Source organism: Acartia tonsa, chromosome 1, assembly GCF_053477335.1.
Source record: "Acartia tonsa isolate MP-2025a chromosome 1, ASM5347733v1, whole genome shotgun sequence".
NCBI classification, from domain to species: Eukaryota; Metazoa; Arthropoda; class Copepoda; order Calanoida; family Acartiidae; genus Acartia; species Acartia tonsa.
Genome location: NC_137260.1, coordinates 882,403 through 899,674, shown reverse-complemented (window position 1 = coordinate 899,674; position 17,272 = coordinate 882,403). Strand labels below are relative to the sequence as shown.

General features: G+C 31.8%; 1 protein-coding gene across 8 annotated transcripts in view; it reads right to left on the bottom strand.

Moving 5' to 3' along the window:
• Stacl (SH3 and cysteine-rich domain-containing protein) overlaps positions 1-17,272 on the bottom strand; it is a 242,260-nt gene that overhangs the window by 207,322 nt on the left and 17,666 nt on the right. For all 8 annotated transcript variants that reach the window (XM_080169796.1, XM_080169939.1, XM_080170150.1 and 5 more), the window contains exons 3-5: positions 7,185-7,274; positions 5,798-5,920; positions 5,131-5,180 (exon numbers count right to left, since the gene is read on the bottom strand). In XM_080169796.1, the coding sequence (XP_080025922.1) occupies positions 5,131-5,180; positions 5,798-5,920; positions 7,185-7,274 (263 nt within the window). The remainder of the gene's footprint in view (positions 1-5,130; positions 5,181-5,797; positions 5,921-7,184; positions 7,275-17,272) is intronic.

The window sequence follows — 17,272 nt, the reverse complement described above, 5'->3', positions numbered from 1 at the left end:
ATACATATTTATTTTTTTCTCCTAAGAATAACAATATAACGAGCTGAGAAAGAATCAGAAATCAAAAGGGATAAGACAATGGTCTATAAATTGATGCAAATCTCCAATGATAAAACACAAAATGACCCCTTCTGTGGTTGGAACATATGGACATCAGACCTAATCAATGAAAATTCAGTAAAAGTCCCCAAAGTTGTTAATCCAACGAATAAGAAAACGTCATTGTAAAACTTATATAATAAACAGCTCAATGTCCCGCCCCTCCCTGAACTGAATAGCGTTTGGTGTTAGTAGCGAGACTAAAACGCTATTATTGCACATCGGTACGTCTATCTATCTATAATACAAATAAGTTATAAAGAAACATTAACACTTGTAGAATGTCCTTAAATACAGGATACTAATTAAAGAATATACCTTGTTGTAATACGAATCAGTATTCCAAAATTAAGATGAATAGTACATAGACGTCCAGGGGTGGGGTAATGGGGTGATTACCCCCCCCCCCCAAAAGCAAATTACCCCCCCTTAAAAAATTTACCCCCCCCCCCCAAATAAAAAAGCTTGGACGCCCCTGGAATAGGATTATCACATCACATACATTTTTTTAAAAAGGTTAATAAAAACAACATGTTTTTATGGACTTTCTGGTAACGATTATACAGTTAGGGAGTTGAATCCATTTTTATAGAAGCAGAAATATAATCTATGATTATGGTTTGGACCCTCTAAAACTGTAATCTACCCTTCCACTTTCCCCTCTCTTGGTGAAGATATCTTCAACGCCGATACGATTTTTGAAATATAAGATTCCACTTTTGTCTCTCTTGTTGAAGATATCTTCACCAAGAGAGGGGAAAGTGGAATCTGACATTTCAAAAATCGTATCGGCGTTGAAGATATCTTCACCAAGAGAAGGGAAAGTAGAATCTTACATTTCAAAAATCGTATCGGCGTTGAAGATATCTTCACCAAGAGAGGGGAAAGTGGAAAGGTAGATTACAGTTTTAGAGGGTCAAAACCATAATCATAGATTCTATTTCTGCTTTATAAAAATGGATTCAACTCCCTAACTGTTATAGAGTTACTCTATTTTCTTTTTAAATCGTTCCTAACTGTTATAGGAATCATCATGCAAATTTAGGACTTTATTCAGACATGTCTACATTAACGGAAAGAGCTAACCGTTATGGACGGACGGATCTACATAGAAAAGCTTCGCTTAAAAAAAATATTATATTATAAATGGATGTAGAATATACGTGGATACCATGACAGGAGAAAAATTGTTGTCAATTTAGCTTACTAACATGTAGCTCATTTGATGGACAGTTTGTTCATCCAGAGGGGGGGGGGAGGGGATAGGGTAAAGGAGGGGGATTATCGTTGTTTTAGCCAGCTGCTAGTATTACTTCATCAGTGTACAATGAAAATCTGTTGCAACATCCAAGTAATAATATATCAATTACTAATACAGAAATATCTCAGAAAATCTATAATATTATTCAAAGATATACAGTTCTATTAACATAAAAAATATATTTTTTTACGTATTTTCATATATTTGTCTTTTTTTGGTACCAAAGCTAATTCATTTAGAGGATGGGAGGGGGTTGTTATTGTATCATCTAGGTACATAGCAAAAAAGCTCTTTACATTATAAACAAGGATGACAACATCCATAAAAGCGAAGCACTGAAACGGTAGGACAAACGGACATTAACAATTGTATAGTGTCAGAACTAAATAATCAGAATGTAAATGTATAAGAGTAAAAGCAAAATTGTAAGTAAATTTGTTGAAAAACTGCTTGATACAGGATAATGTTTATGGACATACTTACATTTTTAGGACTTGATTAATATATAGAGTTGCTTTGCTTATAATATTGTACTTTGTTGTCCTAGGAATCAGTATACTAAAAAGCAGAACAAGCGGATAAGTTGTTAAAAATGTAAAAAATCAACATGTTTAAAATGGACGTACGGACATTCTTGTAATGATTATATAGTTGCTATGCTTTCTAAATCGTACCTAACTACTACAAGAATCACCATGCAAAGTTTCAAATCGATAGAACAATTCTAACATGCCTAAATTAACACAAAAAGCTATCCGTTACGGACGGACGGACGGACGAACGTACGGACGGACCGACCCTAATTATAGAAAAGCTTCGCTTTTAAAAAGATCTCATTTATAAACTTTGGGATCTTTGCTTAATCTTGATTTATAAAAGTAATTTTAACAAATAAATTTGATTTAATTTTGGGGTTATATTTTTTATCATACCTTTAGTTTAGAAAAAATTTATTTAAACAAATTTTTAGAATATTACTCCTTGCTCGCAATACATTATTTAGTTGAATCAAAAGTGACATTCTCAAACATCCGTCTTAAAACTTTTTAGGAAGAATACACATTTTGAATTTTTTTTGAGAAAAATAAAATAACTTTGTTAAATTTAAAAAGTATTAGATTTAATTGAAACATATCCCCAATGATGATACACAAAATTAGCCTTTCTGTAGATTACAATTTGTCATTGAAAAGTTTGGACACTCAACTAAATAAAACAACTAAATTTTAAAAGTCCCCAAAGTTGTTGAAAACGCTTTTATATTTAACTTTGGGGACTAATGTAATAAATATCCCAATGTCTTTTTTCTCTCTGATTTCATGTTAAGGAAAAAACAGTGGTCAAAGATAATAATTTATTTGGCCAGAATTAAATTGAGACTTTATGGGGTCGGGACACGAAATAGAATCTTTTTAAAAGCGAAGCTTTTCTATAATTAGGGTCGGTCCGTCCGTTTATCTGAATTTTGGTATATTGATTCCTGGGACAACAAAGTATAATGTTATAAGCGAAGCAACTCTATAATCAAGTCCTAAAAATGTAGGTATGTCCATAAACATTATCCTTTATCAAGCAGTTTTTTTTACAAATTTACTGAGAATTTTACTTTGACTCTTATACATTTATATTGTGATTATTCAGTTCTGACACTATACAAGTGTTAATGTCCGAATGTCCTACCGTTTCAGTGCTTCGCTTTTATGGATGTTGTCATCCTTGTTAGACTTTATTTATATAATCATATCTATTTAACTGTAGCGCATCTGCTTGTCGTTAGGGAGGTGTTTGGTTCGAATCTTAGCTCAAAATCTTAGTTGTAAGACACGAATTAGATCATAAGACGTTGAAAATTCTACCTTCTGCTGTTATCTCAGGTGCGTGACATTTAGAATAAGATTAGGGGAAATGCCTTGGCCCAAAACAGGCACAACGAATTGTAAGGCATCTAAGTGGGAAAGGAAACCATTAAAAGAGATGGATTTAGACATATTTTTACGATAACGTCACATGGCTGATTTTTTAGACACTTTGTAAAACTACGTTATTCAATTAACAGCAATTTATCGTCCATTGTCTTGTTTTTTAAGATCTCTGAAATGTTTCTTTCTATCTAACCTAGCTTCGTTTAGAATTTGTATTATTTCCTTACATTTTCGTCCTAGATTTGTTAACAAAAAATCATAGATTTTTCCTTATTGTAGATGAAATAGAAAATGAAAAGATTATTGTCATAGAAAGCAGTTAGACAGTAAAATAATTTGTTTCCAAAGTGTTAATAAGTCGTAGTATTCGTAGGCTAAAAAAGCTTAGGGTACTTTTTTAATTAACCTTGATTGGTTTTTTTGGGGCATGGAAAGAAAACGAAGTTATGGGTTTCATCGTATATTCAGAGTAGCTTTAAAAAGGTTATTTTAGGTTATGCTAGGTTAAGTAAATGTTAATGATTGGCCCGCAGGGTTAGAAAATATGCTCCGCAGGGCTAGAGCCCCCCGCTGTGGCTAGAAATAGAAGAAAAGAAACTGTGAAAATACAACGAAACCCTCAAGTTCGTTTTCTTTCTATGATTCGTTTTTTAAAACTAACATTATATCCAAACTTTTCAACCAATAATTAGCATCTTTAAAAGTTTTATTTTGTTGGTCATCATTGAGAATGTACTCCAATACAGACGAAATATTATATAGTAATTAAATGAAAGGATAGAAAATTGAAAGGTTGCACAAATGTATTTAGCAGAGATCTGAAGGGATAAGACAATGGACGATAAATTTATGATTACAAAAGTACCCCTTTTGTAGATCAAATTATTGCATGAAAAGTTTGGCCAATTCATACAAATTCAATAAAAGTACCCAAAGTTTTAAGTCAACGAATGAGTGAACTTATTCATAAAACTTTGGATACCAGTAAATTTTACGGTCCAATGTTCCCTCCCTTCCTTTCCTTTACCATTTTTATATCATCTACCATAATGAGGAAATAGGTACCCAACGTTTTTATGTCAACTAGTGAGTGAACATGTTCATAAAACTTTGGGTACCAGTATAATTTACAGTCCAATGTTCCCTCCCTCCCTGAAACATTTGCCTCTAATTTTGTTATAGGAGTCAAAAGGAAGAACAAGGATGACAACATCCATAAGTAGTGAAACACAAAAGAATATGGATGAACAAACGGACAAACGAGAAAAAAGATCTACACATGCGGTGTCTTAACACTGCAAGCCATATAACCTAACCTAAACTGCCCCTAAGTAAAATGTATAAAAATGATTCATAAGTAGCACAAAAATGTATGATAAACTAACGGGTAAAATGAGGTATAGATATGATTTTCAGTTGTTATAAATAGGGAAAGAGACAATAATGACAGTTTATAGAAAATCATAAATGAAAACCTAAAGAAACCATAGATCCAGAAAACGTACAGATAAGCTGTATATATATAGTAGCTTCGCTATACTAAAAAAGGTAGACTATTTATTGAAAAGGAAAACTACTGGGTTAGTAACCACTTGGGTGTTGATTAAGAGAGAGAGAAACCTCATAAATCAAAACTTAAAGATACCAGGAATGGAAGGGATTAGTAAAATAATAATTAGAAAAGATTATAACTAACTTATTATTACTTATATAATATCTATCTTTTTATCTATCTACCAACTATCTAACATTCTATCTAATTATTTGTTTGTCTATCTATCTATCTATCTATCTATCTGTCTATCTATATATCTATCTATCTATCTATCTATACATATATATACTAACCTGATAGTGAGACCCTGTGGATGCATCTCTACAAGTATTGTTTCTCTACCCTGTGGAGCATCATAGATTAATTACTAGTGTCTGTCTGTTTGTCTGTCTGACTGTATGTATGTCTGTCTGTCTGTCTTTATGTCTGTCTATCTGTCTATCTGTCTGTCTGTCTGTCTATCTGTCGGTCTGTCTGTCTATCTGTCTGTCTGTTTTTGTCTGTCTGTTTGTCTGTCTGTTTGTCTGTCTGTTTGTCTGTCTGTCTGTTTGTCTATCGGTCTTTCTTTATTTCTTTATTTGTGTATATCTGTCTATCTGTCTGTTTGTCTGTCTGACTGTCTGTCTGTATGTATGTATGTCTATCTGTCTGTCTATCTGTCTGTCTGTCTGTGTTGTTTCCCTACACTGTGTAGTACCATAAATTACTAGTGCCTGTCTGTTTGTCTGTCTGTTTATCGGTCTTTCTTTATTTCTTTATTTGTGTATATCTGTCTATCTGTCTGTCTGTTTGTCTGTTTATATGTAATATGTATATATGTTTTTCTTTCTGTCTGTTTGTTTCTATACCCTATGTAGCATTATAAATGTTTAGTTTGTCTGTTTGTCTGTATGTATGTCTATTTGTTTGTCTGTCTTTCCGTCCGTCCGATATTGCATTGTATTTGTAATCTATTGGTGCCTGATGCGGGTCAGCAGGGTTGATAGCGGCTGTGTAGCGGTCAACACGGTCACGGTGACCGGCGGGAATAAGGTCGGGTAGGCCACCTGCGGCAGCGGTGGGTAGTGGAGAGGGAAGGGGGGACTGAAAAAAAAATAGTTATGTATTTCAGACAGCTCTCCGTGGCCCTTTCGGCCCCTTAGGGGCTAACAAAACTGGTTTTAATCTTATGATTTTAATTCATTATTCGTGAAAAATTGTCTGTAATACGATGATAGGCATGATTTTTCAGTATGGCTGAGAACCGGTTATAATCCAGCGAATATTAATCGGTTTTTAAGCCATACTGTAAAATGTTTTATTAATCCTTTTTTTTATAAGCTAAAATTTATTTCAAGGACGTCCAAGCCTTTTTTCGGTTATAAATAAGGTAAGATGAGGGTTTTCAAAAGTTTTAATTCGGAGGTGGGGGATCTTGTGTATTTCTAAATTTTGGTATCTATATAGAGGGAGGGAGATTCAAACTTCTTTGTCACCCAACTTTGGACGTCCTTAAACCTTTTGCTATTTACTTTTGAAGGATAACTATAAAAGCGAAGCTTTACTACAATTTTTCATATTTATCGTTATACATATAATATCTACTAGATTCCCAGGACGATTAAGCAAAATGTGTTTGTTAAGACATCTAAATAATGTAAAGTATTGAATGCAATATTTGTTAATGTTCGTTTGTCTGAACCATCCTATTTCTTAAGCTTCACTTTTATGAATGTTGCCATACTTGTTTTCATGTTAAGTTACATGTTAGGTGTAACACAATAAAAATAAGAATTGCTGTTTTGGGATTTCGTTGGAAAATGTCATTTCAGCATTCTATTATTAAACCTTTTTTTTCTTTGTGAATAAGAATAGTATTTGCATATATATCAGAATAGATATATATATACTATATTTAGAAAGATATGTAAACCAATAGACAGACATACGGATAAACTTCTGAACATTTCAGACTTATAAACAGAAATACAGACATATTTATATTCAGCCAAATATGCAGTCAGCAAGATGGTCAGACAATCTAACAGACATACCGACAAACGTTCGGACATACAGACAAATAAACATACATATTGATTTACCGACAGACATATAAACAGACATACAGACAGACATACAGACAGACATACATACAGACATACAGACAGACATACAGACAGACATACAGACAGACATACAGACAGACATACAGACAGACATACAGACAGACATACAGACAGACATACAGACAAACAGACAGACATACAGATAGACATACAGACAGACATACAGACAGACATACAGACAGACATTCAGACAGACATACAGACAGACATACATAAATACAAACAGAAATAAAAATATTTACCTTCCTGAGGGGGGTGGAGGGGACGGAAAGGTTGGAGGGGGTAGGAGGGGGAGGAGGAAGGGGTGGCTTTATTGGCGACTCACCAGGCTCCTGAAATCAATCAATCAATTAATTAACTTTTTAAATTTGGCGGGAAAAGTCGCAGTGCAGAATTCCGCGTATTCTACTTTATGGGCAACAAACCCAAGTTGGGTTCTCAAGAAAAAGGTCGTTTGCGTTTAAATCAATTAATTATAATCTCGATAACATAATTGTATCAAAAACCAATCTCAGGAGGCTCCTGAAAAGAAACAATTAATCAATCAACTTAAAAAATATGCAGGTAAGGTATAAGTTTTGGGTGCTGCATATTTTAAAACTAGGCTTCTAAATTCAATCAATCAATGTATAAATTTTAAGGGTATTTCTATGATTTTTGTGAACTATTAGTATATTTTTTAATTGCAATTATTTTAAAGCTTTCAAAAAACAATTGTAAGAGTACATAGTTTCTTTAAGGCAAGCAAAAATTACAGTCAACCTACTGTCATAAACACAGTTTTAAAGTCAAATTCACAACTAACTGCATTTTTAGGGGCAATGACAAAATTACAGTTATTGCAATGTCTTATAGGGTAAAATTTAAAAACTTCATAGAAAACAAATTGCACAATAAATAGCATTAGAATGTTAATATATGCAATATAAATACTAGGTCAAAATATAAAAGAAACTAAAGCTTTTAGGATTTAAATTCTCAAACATTAAATCCTTTTAAAGATAAAGTAAAAATCTTTAAACATCTGTTAATGTTAATTTATTAATAAAATAATGCTGAAATTAAATAACTTATATTTTTTCAGAACAAAATCACTGTCCACGAATATTTTTATTGAAATAATTGTTGAAGTTTGGCCCGTTGAAATTTAAACTTTGATTGCAACACAACAAAGATAAAAAAATATCACAATCCCATGATTGTAAATTGAACCTCCTTTTGGAATCCTTCCCTTCTCTTAAACTCTTAAATGACCGATAAATTGATGTACATTCAAAATGTTACTGCACAAAATAACTCTTTCTGTAGATTGCAATTGGTGGTTCAAATTGATTTAAAAGAGCAACCATTCAAAATTCTATAAAAGTTCCTAAAGTTATTATGTCAACTAGTAAGAAAACGTTATTATATAATTTATATATATAAAATAAAAATCGCCAAAGTTTATGAGACAATGAATAAGAAAATATTTTGAGAAAACTTTGGGGACTAGTGTAATAAACAGCTAAATATCCCCTACCTCCCTTGACTAAATCGCCTTATTTTAATAGGGAGGGAGGAGACATTGCACTATAAAGTGTTCTGGTATCTAAAGTTTGATTAAATCTCTCCTTCAGTTGCTTACCAACTTTGAATACTACAGAAGGGGCAAATAATATTATGTTTATCATCTTTGTGGATGTACAATAATTTATCGTTCATTGTCTTATCCCTTAATATACCTAAATACTTTAATATTCGATGGAGGTTTTAAATCTGGTCAAGAAACTAAGTTTAAATTTGAGCTTAATGTATTGTATTAAAAATAATGGATATAGTATAAGTGGATTTATTGACAGGGGAAATTAGTCGTCAATTTTGGTTGCTATTATTGACCACATTTAATGATCAGTTCGTTCATCCAGTAGGAGAGGAGAAGTTGGGATAAAGTGTGTGGATCGGGGGGGTATCGTTATTTGAGCCAGCTGTGATTATCACTTTATTAGAGTAAATGAAAATCTGGTGCAACCTCCAAGTATTAATATATCCATTATCAATATGCAAGAAAGTAATCATATTACATTACACAACATAAAAATATGACGTCACTGGAATCGTGTCCCGTAAAAATTATACAAAATCCGTTTCAAAGCGTCGCTTTTCTGGATGTTGTCATCCTTGTTCGGATAAGAAAATTGAAATTGTATGCAAATCAAATAAAAAAAGTGTAAAAATAGCTAGTATTGCATGCTATTTCAACGCCCAATTTAAGTTATGCAATTTATCTCTAAGGGTCAATTTATATGGCCTCATTATCAATAGATACTGATAGGGTAATGATTAGGTTAAAAACGTTTTCTCAAAAGTATAGCCTCAAAACCGATCGATATCTGCTAAAAAATAGATTATAGCATTGTATTACAAAATTTGGGTATAGTCCCTTTCGTAACATCGCACCTTATGGGGCGATTCTTCGTATTTTTCACAGTAGCTTTTCTCCTATTTCTAGCCTCTGCGGGGGGCTCTAACCCTGTGGGGCAATCACCTAACCCAATATAACCTAACCTAACCTAAAATAACCTCTAAAAAGTCATTTTAAAATACGACGAATCGCCAATCGGCCCCTTAGGACTAACAAAAATGATTTTAATCTTACAATTTTTCATTTTAATATTCGCAGAAAGCTGTCTATAATACTATATACGATTAAAAACCAAAAAAAAGACAATACCTTATTTACTCATTTTATCAATAATTCAAATATGCTTAGGAAAAATATTTTTTCTAAATCTAAAAATAAAAATATAAATTGTAAATTTGATGTTTAATGAAAAAAATGAGGATAATATAAAATCCTGTAAAAATCATTACGGTAAATCCTTTTATCCACAAAATTGTTAGCTGAACATAAAAACTAAAAGATAGATCATTTATATTTCTTTTTTATTTCATTTCATCATATTTGGTTAAGGATATTTTGTATAAACAGTAAGTTTACTTTAAACTTAAAATGTATTCCTAAGTATTAAGTCTGTGTACATTAGGATATATAAGTTAGAAGGAATTTTAATATTAGATGGAGATTTGAAATCTGTATCAAATTGTAAAGATTTTTTATAAAATTCGTTTTTTGTATAATTCTTTATCAATAAGCGGAAATGCAATTTAAGTTAATTTATTTTGACCAATAGGATAGGTGGATTGGAAACTACCTGTGTTCTAATTGGTTGAATGATGTACGACACTTAAGCTTCTCCAATCAGAGCGCAGATAGTTTTCCATCCACCAATCACAGATGTCAAAATTAATTAACTTAAATTGAATTTCCACTTTTAGATATAAAAAATCCTTAAAATTTGATGCAGATTTCAAATCTCCCTCTAACATTTAAATTCTTTCCAACTTATATATCTTAATGTACATATTAAATGGTAACAGGGATCCAGTAGTCCGAGAATATCATAAGTTTAAAAAGTACAAACTTCAACCTAGATTCTGTTGAAAATCTTTTTGCTTTGTACTTTTTATAGATAGAATAAGGGAGGAGGGGACATTGAACTGTAAATTACACTGGTCACTAAAGTTTAATAACTGTGTTTTCTTGTTTGTGAATCGTTGGCTTAATATCTTAATTTTATAAACTTAATTAATTAGTTAATTACAAACTAAATTCTTTGTTACTACCAATTTTATTCTACAGTAAAGATCATTTTGTTTATTATCATTGGGGATGTATACCAATAAGATCCTCTTTAGATCCTTAAGAAAGAAAACAATATTATAATCATATTCCCTATAAACTTGGATCAGGATTTGCCTGGCACTTTCAGGTTATATGTTTTACTCATACAATCTAAAAACACAAAATTTACAACGTCAACATAAATAAAAGCAAAGCTCTGAAACGGTAGTACATAGAAACGAACACAGTAATAGTGTCTGACTTATTATGACGTAACAAAAAAAATTAGCCAATGAGAGGCCGTTATTGACCAATGGTAAAATTTATAGTGGCCTCTCATTGGCTAATTTTTTTGTTACGTCATAATCAGTCAGACACTATTACTGTGTTCCATAGAAACATTAAGACTTGTTGAATATCAGAACTAAACAAGCAGAATATATTTAAGTATATAAGTCGAAAGAAAGTTGTAAGTAAATTTGTTGAAAAACAGGAAAAAATTTAAGGACATACATGCATTTTAGAACTTGGTTATAGAGTTGCTTTGCTTATAATATTGTATCTTGTTGTAAAGAAATCAGTATTCCAAAGATCAGATAAATAGGATGATTATATCAAATAGAAGTTGTTGTTCGGACGTATGGACTGACCGACCCTAGTAAAATATTTTTCGAATTGTTTACATATTTATCTTTCATTGCAATAGCCCTGAAAGCATTGATTTATATACTTAAATCTTGTCTCATATTGACAAGATAAGTATTGTCAATATAAAATGCATTTTAATCTAAACGGTTTTTACTCAATAATATTACAAAATACTTTTCAGTTATGTTAAGTTATTTTTTTCTGTTGGTCCTATTGTATTTTTTTTACAACGGCCTTTAAGATATTTAGGCGTATTTTAAAATGGAGAAAGTTTTAACCCTTACAGATCGGGGTGGGGGGGGGGGGGATCTAAGAGCACCCCTCTAGTTTTTCAATCTTATTTTTTTGAAGGTAAGATGGAGAGCTGTGACTTCATGACTTTTTAAGTTTAGTAATTATACGTCGGCAAGAGTTGATTTTATTAGGATATCTGGTCTGTGTCGGTCGTGGTGCCCGGTCAAAGTCGGTTGGGTAGCACCAAAATTAGAAAAAATTCTAAATAAATCTTAATTTCTACATTATGACTTTTGTGTATAAGGTAGAAACCTAAAATTGGTGTTATGACCGTTTGACCGCTCCTTGACCGACTTTATGACCGATTTTTTGTCCGGCTTTTACTATAGAAATAATGCTATTGGTATTCTCTGGAAATAAGAATCATATCGGTTCAGCAGTTAAAAAGATCATATATCAAAACAGTACTCTTAAACACTGTTAGATTGTACTAATCCATTATAAAAGATTTGATAAAAGTATCCTATGTTTTAAACCCAATAAATTCGATAACTTATCTTAATGGGTTTAATCATAGTCAATGTCATATCCCTCCCTAAAGAATATGTAAGAAAGATTTGTAACACCACGGTGTGTTTTTGATTTCTTTTCAGTAAGCTTGGTCTGCTGGGAGCATAATAAATTTAGCGGCATTCTGTGATTAAACAAAAAGTTTTAGAAATTAGCTAAAATAACAAAGTTGCGTTAGTTTCAATCCCTGGAACCTAAAGAGATAAGACAATGGACGATAAATAGAGGTACCTCCCCAATGATAATGCACAAAATTATCCCTACTGTAGATTAAAATCATTGATTGAAACGTTTAACACTTAACTCAATACCCTACTTTACATAATTCAATAAAGGTCCTCAAAGTTATTAAGGCAATGAATAAGTAATCATTATTAAAAAACTTTGGGGACTTGTGTAATAAACAGCCTATTGTCCCCTTCCTTCCTGGTTAGTTTCTAGTTCCCAAAATCCTATATGACCAAAGGAATTAATTTTAGATCTATAGTGTCATACCTATATCTTTTTGTATACCAGGGATAAGACAATGAACGATAAATTGATATACATCCCCAATGATAATAAACAAGGTAAACCTTTCTGTAGATTGAAATTGTAGGTTGAAACGTTTATACACTATCAGTTTTGAGTAAACCAATCAGAATTAAGTAAAAGTACTCAAAGTTTCTAAGCCAACGAATAAGGTAAAATGTTTATGAAACTTTGGGTACCAGTGTAATTAACAGCCCAATGTCTGGTCCCTCCCGGCTTTGTAACACACATGTGTACATATATTCGTCGAGACAGTTGTGTAATTATTAAAAGCGAAGCTTTTCTATAATTAGGGTCGGTCCGTCCGTACGTCCGTAATGGATAGCTTTTTTCGTTAATTTTTGCACTTTAGAATTGTCCTATCGATTTCAAACTTTGCATGGTGATTTCTGTAGTAGTTGGGTACGATTTTGAAAGCGTAGCAACTCTATAATCATTACTAGAATGTCCGCACGTCCATTTTAAACAAGTTGATTTTTTAACTTTTTTAATAACAAATTTTTATGTAATCTAATAACCCGATTAATCTGATTTTTGGTATACTGAATCCTGGGACAACAAAGTACAAATTTATAAGCGAAGCAACTCTATAATCAAATCCTAAAAATGTAAGTATGTCCATAAACATTATCCTGTATCAAGCAGTTTTTCAACAAATTTCAACAAATACATTTATATTCTTATTATTCATTCCTGACGCTATACAATTGTTAATGTCCGTTTGTCTTACCGTTTCAGTGCTTCGCTTTTATGGATGTTGTCATCCTTGTTACCTTTATGAATAGAATTACTCAAGAGACATACTGTCTGATTCTACCAATATGAGAATACTAAAGGAACATACAAGAGATCTCATTGGTTGAAATTGTGTACACATTTTGTTATGCTAGGGCATGATTTTATCATTCCGTGTGCATTATGAGTCAGCTATACATTGTCCATATTTTAGGATTAAGCTTTTCCTGGGTAAATTAATTAGTTTAAATTAAAAAATCTTCCCTCGTGAATGTAAAGAATATGAATAAACTTACAATGTGTTAATTATGAATTTTTTTCAATAAAGTTACCTTTCTAAAAATGATATCACCAAATAAATTCGTCTAAAATTTCGTCGCCCGTACTTAGTACACAACAAAATGTAAACAATATTTTTGATTTTGACGAAAAATGGGGACAGTTGGACTATCTAGATATACTATGTCTATTACTTTATGTTTCACAACTAATTTTGCAAACACTTTAATAAGTGTAAATTGTCCCTAATGAGTTTAGAATTTAGCCAGGGAAAAATGTTAAATTAAATTTGTACCCAAAGTTTTAAAAACAAGATCTCTTGAAGGCTGACTGTAAAACTTTTGGGTACTATTATTAAATCCTAATTGGTTGGTACAAAAGTTGATTATCAAAACTTTTCCACAAATAATTTTAGTTTACTAAAAGGGTAATTTTGTTTATATATTTAGAATTTTAAGTAAGAGGTAAGAATAAAATAGCTATATTGAACCTTAACGGCTCGATACGTTTTAAATGGTATAATTAGTATCATTCTGGCTGGCTACGGATGCCAGCAAAACAGGCAATCAAGATATCTCAATGATTTATAAACAAAATAACCCCTCTAAAGTGTAAAAGTTTGTAAACTGCTGAATGGACCAATCAAAATGATTTATTATTCGTAATTCTGAATATACATCCCTTTCTAAGTTGGCAATAGAACAAAATTAGAATTGATATAGAATCAGGGAATGAGAGGACATTGGGCTGTTAATTACACTAGTCCCCAAAGTTTAATAATAACAATTTCTTGTTCGTTGGCTTAACAACTTTTAATTTTGATTTGTTTTTTTAAACGTCAAAACGTTTCAACCACTAATTGTAATGTACAGAAGTGGCAATTTTGTGTATCATCATTTGGTATGTACATTAATTTATCGGCCATTATCTTATCCCCTTAGGTCCCTGTGTACAGTGTACACCCCATATGATGATATACAAAATTACCTTTTCTGTAGATTACAATTAGTGGTTAAAATGTTTGGACACTCAACTTGATGATCCAACCAATCAAAATGCAATTAAAGTTGACGGGCCCATGAATAAGAAAACGTTATCATAAAATTCTGGGTACTAGTGTAATAAACAGTCTAATGTCCTCTCCCTTCCTGAGAGTTGGTACACAGAACCCTTTGGGAACTATTAAGACACAAATATAACAAATAATAACAATTTCTTATTCGCTGGCTTAGCAACTTTGGAGACTTAATTTTGCTTTGTTTTTTGAACATCAAAACGTTTCAACCACTGATTATAATGTACAGAAGTGGTAATTTCGTGTATCATCATTGGGTATGTACATCAATTTATCGGCCGTTGTCTTATCCCCTTAGATTCCTGTGTACACCCCAAATGATGATACACAAAATTACCGTTTCTGTAGATTACAATTAGTTGTAAAAATGTTTGGACACTCAAATTAATTAACCTACAAACCAAAATGCAATGAAAGTCCTTAAGGTTATTTAGCAAATGAAACAGAAAAAGTTATCATAAAACTTTAAGGACTAGTGTAATAAACAGCCTAATGTCCTCTCCCTTCCTGAGAGTTGGTACACAGAACCCTTTGGGAACTATTAAGACACAAATAAAGTATCTAAATTTAGATAGTTTGCCCATTTTCTAATTATTCGGGGGAAGGAGGGGACATTGGACTGTAAATTACACTGGTACCCAAAGATTCATAATTGTGCCATCTAATTCAATTGCTTAAAAACTTTGGATAATTTTGTCTAATTTTAGACACTTTGCCAATTTTCTAATTATTCGGGGGAGGAAGGGAAGGGACATTGGACTGTAAATTACACTGGTACCCAAAAATTTATAATCATGTCATCTAATTCGTTTGCTTAAAAACTTTGGGTACTTTTGTCTAAATTTAGACATTTCGTCCATTTTATAATTATTCGGGGGAGGAAGGGAAGGGACATTGGACTGTAAATTACACTGGTACCCAAAGATTTATAATTAGGTCATCTAATTCGTTTGCTTAAAAACTTTGGGTACTTTTGTCTAATTTTGGACACTTTGCCCATTTTCTAATTAGTCGGGGTAGGGAGGGGACATTGGACTGTAAATTACACTGGTACCCCTAAATATTTATAACAAATTGTCTAATTTGTTCGCTCATAAACTTTGAATACTTTTTAATTGTCTAATTTTAGACACTTTGCCCATTTTCTAATTATTCGAGGGAGGGAGGGGACATTGGACTGTAAATTACACTGGTACCCAAAGATTTATAATCACGTTGAAAGTAATTCTTTTGATCAAAAACTTTGGGTACTTTTGTCTAAATTTAGACACTTTGTCCATTTTCTAATTATTCGGGGGAGGGAGGGGACATTGGACTGTAAATTACACTGGTACCCAAAGATTTATAATTAGGTTATCTAATTTGTTGGCTAACAAACTTTTTAAAAATCTTAATTGGTTTCTAATAACTTGCAATGTCTAAACTTTTAATTTTCAATTTGTGGTTTTTGTTGATAATCATTGTCTAATTCGTTTGCTTAAAAACTTGGACTGTAAATTACACTGGTACCCCCAAAGATTTATAATTAGGTTATCTAATTTGTTGGCTCACATTTTTTTTTAAAATATTGATTGGTTTCTAAAAACTTGCAATGTATAAACTTTTAATTTTCAATTTGTGGTTTTTGTTTATAATCATTGGGGAATGTACTTCAATTTATCGTTTATTGCCATTATTCTTATGTTTTAAAATCAGAGAATTTCAGAATAGTTATTTCGTTTATCGTATTATAAACGGCTTTCCGCGGATATAGAATGTGCAATTATAAGATCAAAACTAGTTTTTTTAGCCCCGAGATGCCGAAAGAACGGGCTAAAAAAACTGGTTTTAATCTTCTGATTGTACATTTCTATATTTGTAGAAAACTGGATATAATACGATGCTAGACATAGGTTTTTTCGTATGGATGAGAACCGGTTCCTATCCACCGGATTCGAATGAATACGAGAAAAAAAAAATTATAATTTTCATTTTTTTAATCAAATCAAATCTGAAGAAAAATTTGCAAATAAATATAGTTATGAAATGTGACCTTTTATAAGCAGTTTTCTCAGATTTTAAAATATATAGGAATCACAGTAAAATTACAGCCTTAGGTAGCTTCGTACTATACTGTTGTCTTTATTTTACTATACAGGAAGTTTTCCTAAATATGACTAGAAAGCACATTACTCCTCCCTCTCTTTTTTTTAAAATAAATTGTAAATAAGGTGGGGGGGTGGTTTTTGTAAGAATGTTTATAGAATACAGGGGAAAATTTGTCATCAATTTAGGTTGCTAATATGGAACTCATTTATTTATCAGTTCGTTCATCCAGTAGAAGGTGAGGAGACCTTTATTTTAGCCAGCTGGATGTATTTTGTTAGAGTACATGAAAATCTAGTGCAACAAGCAATTATAAATTGATTTTTACAATATGGTGTTTTATCTTAAATCAGGTTAGGTTAGGTTGTATAAGAGTTGGGCAAAAAAAGCTAGTTTTAAATTATCTAAAAATTAAAAGAGGGGGGTGGGGGTGAGTTCTGTACTTGATTTTGCACTTTGAGAGAAATTGCAACTGTATGTTTTGCTAGTAAATGGCAAACATGAATAAGATA